The sequence below is a fragment of the Dendrobates tinctorius genome, unplaced genomic scaffold, assembly GCF_039654945.1.
Source record: "Dendrobates tinctorius isolate UK_male_01 unplaced genomic scaffold, ASM3965494v1 ptg000257l, whole genome shotgun sequence".
NCBI classification, from domain to species: Eukaryota; Metazoa; Chordata; class Amphibia; order Anura; family Dendrobatidae; genus Dendrobates; species Dendrobates tinctorius.
Genome location: NW_027361924.1, coordinates 776,142 through 785,481, shown reverse-complemented (window position 1 = coordinate 785,481; position 9,340 = coordinate 776,142). Strand labels below are relative to the sequence as shown.

Below are 9,340 nucleotides of genomic sequence, written 5' to 3'. Positions count from 1 at the left end.
GTCCTGCGGCGGCCATATTCCCTGTCACAGGGGTCGGGGTGACCTGAGAAATGCCGGAATCCGTGGATAGAGATGTGTACCCGGAGCCTCCGAGCCAGACCCCGGCACCGAACCGGCAGTCCGTCCTCCCCGACCCCATACCCCTAATAGTCGGCCTGTTCGACTTCGCCATAGACAAGCCGGTCACAGCCTTCCATGGTGAGCAGGGGTCGCTGGGCTGATAACAGCGAGGACAGGGCGGACAGTGGCAATGCTGGGGCTTGTAGTACCACAGCCTAACCTGGACGTCCAAGTAATGATTGTGTGTAATCCCAGCTTTATCCAAAAAGCGGCAACATTTGCATTAGTGCGTTCGGTCAGCGTCGCATTCATCAAGTGTCGCTCATAGATTTGGTGCACACGGTCAGGAATGGCGCAGGAGCTGACACAGGTGACGTTTGCATCTGAGGTCACTTGCATTTTTTTACATGCGTTTTTGATGCTTTTTTTTTTTTTCATTGGATGTAATTTTGTCACTTGAAATAAAGCTAATTGAAAGTTGGCTTCAAGTGATTTCCTGTTTGCGGATATATTGGGGTGTATTCCCGCGGTCAGTAAACGTTGGAGGTTGGACGCTGCGTACGTCCACAATGTCCAACCGGCAGCGTCAAACTGTTACAGCATAGCGGATGGGATTTCAAGAAATGTCATGCCTACTATGTGTGCACTGCCGGCCGCGGATCACTCGCAGAGACGGACATGCGGCGCGTCTTTCCAGACCGCAGCATGTCAATTTATGTAGTGGAGACGCTCCGCCTCCGCTGTGCAGATTACCCATAGACTATCATTAGATGTGGTAAACCCGCGTTATCTTCCTAGTCATACACGTATTAAGTGCAGGAACATGGCTTACTAGGCATGTGTGCTAATTTACATAATGGTGAATCTTGTGACACAGCTGGAAATACATGACACCGGAAGTGGAGGAAAGCACAGAGAGGTCCCCTCCTTTTTAATACTGTAATAATAATTTTTTTTAAATGGTGTGGGGTCCACACTATATTAACCAGCCAGAGTAAAGCAGACTACTGGGACCGGTTTTTCAGGCTGGTAAGGATCCAATATCCATGAACCTTACCAGCCTGATAATACCAGGCCGCAGCAGTCTGCTTACCTTGGATGGTTAGCAAAATTAGTGGGATCCCTTTAAAAAAAATAGCGTAGGGTCCTCCTATTTTTGTTAACTAGCCAAGGAAAAAGCAGACAGCTGCGGCCTGGTATTCTCAGGCTGGTAAGGGCCCATGGATTGTGGCCCTCACCAGCCTAAAAAATAGCGACCCGCAGCCACCCCACAATCCAAAGATGCGCCAATGGTGGCACTTTATCTGGCTTTTCCCACTTGACCTTCAGCGGTGGCAAGTGGGGTGCATATTTGTGGTGTTGATGTCACCTTTGTATTGTCAGGTAACATCAAGCCAACAGCTTACTAATGGAGAAGCGTCTACGAGACACCTATCCATTATTAATCCTATAGTTACATGGTAAATAAAGACTCAGCCAGAATAAAGTCCTGTAATTGAAATAATGACAGATTCCTTTAATAGATCTTAATTAAAACATACTGCATTGCCTAATTCCAACGAAGCCCTTGTCTCCTGTAAGAGAAATAAAATAAAAAAGCAACAATATCCTTACCTGTCCGCCGAGAAGGTAATCTATACTGTCCCACTACGAGTCCAGCTCTGCTACATCTGGATTCCTTTGGCTGAACGGTGGCATTATGCCACCACTCAGCCTGACATCCAGATACAGCGGAGCTTGAAGATGATCACCAGAGGAGATAACGCAGTCCCAAGCGGTCACGTGCACTGCAGTTATCGCGGTCAGCTCATCGCGAGAACTGCAGTGTACGTGTACTTCCGGCTGTGTCACAAGGTACACCTTTATTTAAATTAGTACACGTGTAGTAAGCTGCGTTCTGCACTTAATGCGCATGTGACTAGAAAGATAATGCGGTTTTACGGCATCTAATTATATCCTATGGGTAAAAACGCACCACATGTCCGTTTACGCAGATGAGCCGTGGGCGTCTCTGAACCCATAGTAAGAGACTGTAACATCTGGACGCTGCGGGTTGGACGCTCTATACTTGTGCAGAGTCAAACCCGCTGCGTCCAGATGTTACAGCAGAGTGGATGACGATGCTGAAGTTGGTTTCTTATTCGGCAATTGTTTTTTTCTGTTTTTTATAGATTTAGCAACAAAAAATAATTTTCACATTAATAACATACAATGCAGCGAGGTGCCCTGGTGTGAATACACTTACAAACAGCTACAAAAATGATAAAACTGGCACAAAAATGGGCATCAAAGTGGGCACCGAAGGGCGTTAATGAAAGAGTTAATTGACTTTGGGTCACTTATCTCACACCACCTGTGAAAATTGGCTCTTTGCCCACTTTGATGCCAATTCTGATGCCCAGAACCCATTTGGGCCAGACTGGAGAAACCTGATTTTGATGTGCGGCTTCCTGTTCCATATGTCTGCAGTGTGATATCAGTGACCCAAAGTCATTTAACACTTTCATTAACGCCCTTTGGGGCCCACTTTGATGCCCATTTCTGTGCCAGTTTTATCAATTTTGTAGCTGTTTTTAAGTGTATTCACACCAGGGCGCCTCGCTGCATTGTATGTTATTATTGTGATGCTTATTTTTTTGTTGTTTAAACCTATAAAAACCAGAAAAGAAAAAATTCCCGAATAAAAAACCAACTTCAGCATCGTGAGTGGATGGGATTTCACAAAATCCAATGTCTCCTCTGTGTCCACAAACGCCCACTGCCCACCCGCAGAGACGGACGTGAGGTGCGTCCCTCCAGACCGCAGCATGTCTATTTATCTTGTGGAGAAGACGCTAGAGAAATTTCACCAATAGGATGTATTGAATGCGGTGGTTCTGGTTCAGTGATCACATTGCGGATTCACCTGCGTTCTATAGACAGCAGGGAACATGCACTATGTGCAAATCGCTGCTACTCCCGGATCGTGTGACCACAGCCTAAGCTTGTATAGATTTTTCAGTTTTTATTTTTTTTTTTTTTTTGTTGTATTTTAGCAGTAGTTAAAAAAAAAAAAAAAAAAAAAATTGGTTTGTTTTGCCTTTTTCTGGCCATTATGGGGCTCTTTTATTTTCTTGCTCTCTTTGCTGAAGTTTTTAGCGATTTTCTTTGTGTGGTCCTTACAAGGGTTTGATCACTTTTTACTGCATATTTTGGAAAAGTGCGGCAACCGAAAAGAAGATATTTATTTTTTTTCTCATTTTGGCGTTTACCTTATGGGATAAATAGTTTTATGTTTTGTTAGTTTTGATGATAAAATAAAACAGCAAAAAAAAACAACACATTTCTTATTATGAAATTATTTTTTTTTGGTTTGCTTTTTTTTTTTATCAAAAGGTTTTGTAGTGGAAACTTGTATAGAAAGGTTTTGGAGAAACTCAAAAGGTTTCACACATTTGCCAGTTTTGATGAAATCAGGGAGTCGATCTGTAGGAGACCTGGGTCTGATCTCAGAAGGCCAGTCACAAGATTTTATTACAAGCAGAGATAAGAAAAGTGGGAATGGCATTACCGAAGACAAAAGATGTTTAAGTTGGGAAAAACAAAATTGTAAATTAAGGATTCTGTCAATTCCTTTCTATCCTGTTCTAACCAGATTACTATACTGTCAGAGACAAAAGAAATGTTTAACACAGACACCTCTATATCAGAGACCCCACACCGTGTTATTGCTTTTATGAATAACACTTAATAAAACTAATACTAAAATCCAAATTATCGAAGATATATAAGTAGATTCAATTGTCTAAATAATAACCAAAGCAAAGTATAAGCATTTACCATAACAGTTTAAACATAAAATACCTGGTTGTGTTATTTATTATCTGTAATAAAAATCACATCTATATATTGTGTTTAATCTTTTTGCCCAAAAGTAAGTAGTGATATGTAAAAAAAAAAAAAAAAATAAAAAGTTTAGATATTTTTGGGAAAATATATATAATGTGTATAAAATATAGTATTATATCATTATATATTTTTGTCCACAAACTATTTAAATATTTTTTTTTTTATTTTTTTTCATTCCCATTATGGAACTAGAACCTGTAATCTCTCGCTCACCCACACAATATACAGTAATGGTATGACAACCCATTAGCCCCCGTGATTGTGTTGTACTCGGGACTGACAGCTGCCATCTTGGAGTCCTTTAGTAGGTCACTTGAAAGCAGCATTTAATAAGAAGTCAAACTGCTGCATTCGGAGCCAGCTCTGATCACACCAGTTACACTCAGATTCCGCCTGTTTGACACAATCTGGCATTCTGCTGTATGGAACGGGCTCAGCTCCTGATCCCGCTCCATATAGTGCCATCGCTAAGGGGTTAATAATAGCCAGCAAAATTGTCACTAAGGATTATACAGAGCCATACTGATAAATGATTTTTCAAAGTAAGTACACCAGCCTTCTTAGGTCTTGGGGATCCATTTAATAATGTGTGCAGTTTGTATTGTGAAGTCTGGGGACAGATCCGCTAGAAGTTTTGACATCGTTGTTAAAATGAAAACAAAAAAATTGCCGCAGGCGTTTACAACTAGGTGTAAACACATCGATAAATGTTCTCCGTAACCTCTCTAACAGATTGGATGGAACGTCAGCGAGCGAAGAGGAGGCTTCACTACTACCACCGCGAGTTCAGACGCATCCCCGACCTGACCCACTGCTTGGAGGACGACTACGTGTGCCACTATGAGGCCGATATGCAGTGGCAGAGGGACTTGTGAGTGCAGCATGCCTGTCACTGTTGGGTGGTCCCACTGGTCCAGAGAGGGTCAAATAGGGGCCCATCCTCCAGGGGACCCTCTAGGAGAGCAGCATCCCCTTTAGGGAAGCTATGTCTCCTCTGCCATCATTGACCAGTAGTGACTTTCTTCCCTTTTCTGTCTTCCAGCCTTGTAGATCAGGAGATCGTGAAGATTATCCGCGGTCGTGTGCAGGCGTGCAGAGCAAGAGAAAGGGACAGCGCTGACCAGAATTGTGCACCGCTGCTCAAACAGTACGCCGAAGTCTGCAAGGCATATAAATCCAGATGTAAGGAGTCCTCCGTCACTGTTACCCGGCTCTGTCTCTCTCCTGTTGCTTTACCATGAATCCCTCCTCTGCCCTAGACCAGCAGCAACTACATCATTAATCTGTTCCCACTAGACCACCAGAGACCTCACTATTAATCCCTTCTCACCGCTAGACTGACAACTAGGGACCTCCCCGTGAATCCTTTCTCTCCCTTAGACCACCAGGAACCTCCCCATGAATTCTTTCTCACCCCTAGACCACCAGGGACATGACTATAAATCTTTTCTCTCCCCTAGCCCATGAGCGTCCTCACTATGAATCCCTTCTCTTTTCTTGACCACCAGAGACCTCACCATGAATCCTTTCTCTCCCCTAGACCACCAACGACCTCATCGGCGGTCATCTCCTGCTGTCGGTATCTCTGCCCTAATCACCTATTATAATCGCCATTCTTTTTGCAGATGAAGACCTGGGATATTACTCGGGGGCCAGGAAATGTCTCATGAAGCAGCGACAGAGGATGATGGAGGAGAGGAAGGAGGCCGCACAGGAAAATGCCAACCTGGAATAAATTATCTCCTGTACATTTCGTGTTACTCCTCTTATGTTCCAAAATGAAAGAAATAAAACTAAAGTGTTAAAACAAAGATCTGGAGATCAGTGTTGTGGTGTCTGCAGCCGCCGTATGTAGATAAGAGATTATATACTAATGTGAGATCTCCGTGCACTGTATTACTACTGAATCACGAGATCCCGGCAGGGTTTGCAATCATAGTGGTAATTGCAGGATTTATACTTTATGTATCCTGACTTCATTTTAGTTTCTTTGTGCATGTATTTCTCCCCCTCCAAGATGGAGTCTGTGATCAGATAAGGGGTCTTTGGAATGTCTTTGTGTGAAAGTGAGAGAAACGGAACAAGTGTTAACTTAAGGGCCCTATACACGTAGCGATATCGCTAAAGCGTCACCGATTTTGTGACGCAGCAGCGATATCACTAACTATATCTCTACATGTGATACTCGCCTCCGACCGGCTCCCCCGCTGGTTACTGCTGATCGCGCGAGATCGGCCTGGTCCATTTCTCGTTGCCAGCTTCTTGCTGGCGCCGATGAGTGAGCCATGGACACGGGTGGAAGAAGACATCATCACTGCGTCTGACGGTAAGTATCGACCACCGACCGCTGCTGCATCGCTAGTGAGATCTGCCTGTTTGGCAGCTCACCAGCGATCCTGACCAGGTCGTATCGTGGTCGGGATCGCTGGTGCATCGCTAAATGTAACGGAGCCTTCAGCCAATTAGATGTATGTATGCTAATGTCAGCACATGGCTAGAGATGAGATGAGCCAATTATATTGTAATACATGAAGACTGATGAGCTATAAACTCCCCTGACCAAGGTATGGAATACCGAGAGATCTGCTTTGATTCTTATGCATTAGAGTGTCTCTTCCGTGCTCGTATTTGAAATTTACAATTTAATCTGGAGCAGGCACAACGTCTCAGAGCGTCCCACATTATGTGGTGACGGCAAACCGGGTTCTCCGGTGATAACTTATTGATTGCTGGGAATCTTGCTGCTGTGACCGATGCCAGGGAGCAGCTATTATCCTAGTTACAGAATTAAGTCGACCGGGGCTGCAGATTTTGCTTCATGTTAGTTTGTTGTGGATTTCACCCTTTGCACTGAGGAGAGTTAGCAGCAACACTTAACGCTTAATAAAACTAATACTAAAATCCAAATTATCGAAGATATATAAGTAGATTCAATTGTCTAAATAATATTGTAAGCAAAGTATAAGTATTTACCATAACAGTTTAAACAAAATACCTGGTTGTGTTATTTATTATCGGTAATAAAAATGACATCTATATATTTTTTACGTTTAAACTTTTTGCCCAAAAGGAAGTAGTAATATGTAAAAAAAAAAAAAAGTTTCAATATTTTTTGGAAAATGTATATAGTATGCGTGTGTCTAAAATATAGTATAGTATTATTATATATATTTTTTTTTGTCCACAAACTATATTTTTATTTTTTTCATTCCCATTATGGAACTAGAACCTGTAATCTCTCGATCACCCACACCGTATACTATATTGGTATGACAACCTATCAGCCCCCCCCCGTGATTGTGTTGTGCGTGGGACTGATGGGCTCGGGACTGACAGCTGCCATCTTGGAGTCCTTTAGTAGGTCACTTGAAAGCAGCTTTTAAGAGGTCAAACTGCTGCATTCGGAGCCAGCTCTGATCACACCAGTTACTCTGATTCCGGCTGTTCGACACAATCTGGCATTCTGCTGTATGAAACGGGTTCAGCTGATCTCGCTCCATATTGTGCTATCGCTAAGGGGTTAATAATAGGCAGCAAAATTATCACTAAGGATTATACAGAGCCATACTGATAAATGATTTTTCAAAGTAAGTACACCAGCCTTCTTAGGTCTTGGGGATCTGTTTAATAATGTGTGCAGTTTGTTTTGTGAAGTCTGGGGACAGATCCGCTAGAAGTTTTGACATCGTTGCTAAAATTATTATTTATTTATAAAACGCCATTGATTCCATAGTGCTGTACATGAGAAGGGGGTTACATACAAATTACAGATATCACTTACAGTAAACAAACTAACAATGACAGACTGATACAGAGGGGAGAAGACCCTGCCCTTTCGGGCTTACATGCTACAGGATGGTGGGGAAGGAGACAGTAGGTTGGGGGGTTGCAGCAGTTCTGGTGTTGGTTGAGGTGATATCTCCAGTAGTGGTGAGGAGGCAGCGGGATCATTGCAGGCTGTAGGCTTTCCTGAAGAGGTGGGTTTTCAGGTTCCGTCTGAAGGACCCGAATGTGGTTGATACTTGGACGTGTTGGGGCAAAGAATTCCAGAGGATAGGGGCTATTCAGGAGAAGTCTTGGAGGCGATTAGGTGAGGAGCAAATAAGTGTGGAGGAGAGAAGGAGGTCTTGGGAGGACAAGAGATTACGTGAGAGAAGGTATCGGGAGATTAGTTCAGAGATGTATGGAAGAGACAGGTTATAGATGGCCTTGTAGGTCAGTATTAGTAATTTGAACTGGATACGCTGAGGGAATGGGAGCCAGTGAAGAGATTTGCAGAGGGGAGAAGCGGAGGAGTAGCGAGAAAAGAGATGAATTAGTCGGGCAGCAGAGTTAAGGATGGACTGGAGAGGTGCGAGGGTGTTAGCAGGGAGGCCACAGAAAAGGATGTTGCAGTAGTCGAAGCGGGAGATGATGAGGGCGTGCACAAGCATTTTAGTAGATTGAGAGTTGAGGAAAGAACGGACTTTGGAAATATTTTTGAGCTGGAGGCGACAGGAGGTGGAAAGAGCTTGGATGTGCGGTTTGAAGGACAGGTAGAGTCAAGGGTTACTCCAAGGCAGCGGATCTCCGGTACGGCGGAAAGCGTGATGTCGTTAATTGTGATAGGTCAGGTAAGGAAGATCTGTGAGATTGAGGAAAGATGTTTAGTTCAGATTTGTCCACATTGAGTTTGAGGAAGCGAGAGGTGAAGGAGGATATGGCTGATAGACACTCCGGGATTCTGGACAGCAGAGAGGTGACATCTGGGCCAGAGAGGAAGATCTGAGTGTCGTCAGCATACAGGTGGTACTGGAATCCATGGGACTTTGAATTGTTCCAGGCCAAGTGTATAGATTAAGAAGAGTAGGGGTCCTAGAACAGAGCCTTGGGGGACTCCAACAGATAGAGGGTGGGATGAGGAGGTAGTGTGGGAGATGCTGAATGTGCAGTATGCAGGTATAAGGAGGTCCAGGATAGGGTGAGGTGTTATGAATGAGTCACCGAGGAGGAAAAAACAAGCTAAGCCCAGAAAACCGGAGAGGTTGGTAACTAGCGGATTGCAGACCCCTGATCCTATCCACAACAACTAGCAGTAGCCGTGGAGTGTGCCTACGGTGATCCTAGACGCCTCGCCACGGCCGGAGAACTAAATAAGCCTAAAGAAAGAAAGGGAAAATCTAAACTGCCCCAGAGCAGACCCCAAAGCAATAGACAGCCCCCACATATAATGACGGTGAAGCAAGATGAAAACACAGACACAGATAGAAAAATAGGCTGAGCAAACGATGGGGCCCTCACTAACTAGAAAGGACAGGAAAGAAAAGCTGCTGACTGCAATCAAGCAAAAAACCCTGCCAAAAAAATGCCCAACACGTCTGATAGAAAATGGCCCTGAAGTCGCTAGACTTCA

At 43.9% G+C, this 9,340-nt stretch overlaps 1 protein-coding gene across 1 annotated transcript; it reads left to right on the top strand.

Annotated features, from left to right (window-relative positions):
- On the top strand, positions 1 to 5,759 carry NDUFB10 (NADH:ubiquinone oxidoreductase subunit B10). Its single transcript, XM_073558418.1, has 4 exons — positions 1 to 198; positions 4,681 to 4,819; positions 4,991 to 5,130; positions 5,574 to 5,759. Exons 1-4 carry the CDS (start codon positions 51 to 53, stop codon positions 5,681 to 5,683), a joined length of 537 nt encoding a protein of 178 aa, XP_073414519.1. The 5' UTR covers positions 1 to 50; the 3' UTR covers positions 5,684 to 5,759.
- The last annotated feature ends 3,581 nt before the right edge of the window (positions 5,760 to 9,340 follow it).

Coding starts and splice junctions, on each gene's coding strand:
- NDUFB10 (XM_073558418.1), top strand. CDS start 51: ATGCCGGAATCCGTGGATAGAGATGTGTACCCGGAGCCTCCGAGCCAG. Junction 199..4,680: donor GCCGGTCACAGCCTTCCATG/GTGAGCAGGGGT, acceptor CCTCTCTAACAG/ATTGGATGGAACGTCAGCGA. Junction 4,820..4,990: donor ATGCAGTGGCAGAGGGACTT/GTGAGTGCAGCA, acceptor TCTGTCTTCCAG/CCTTGTAGATCAGGAGATCG.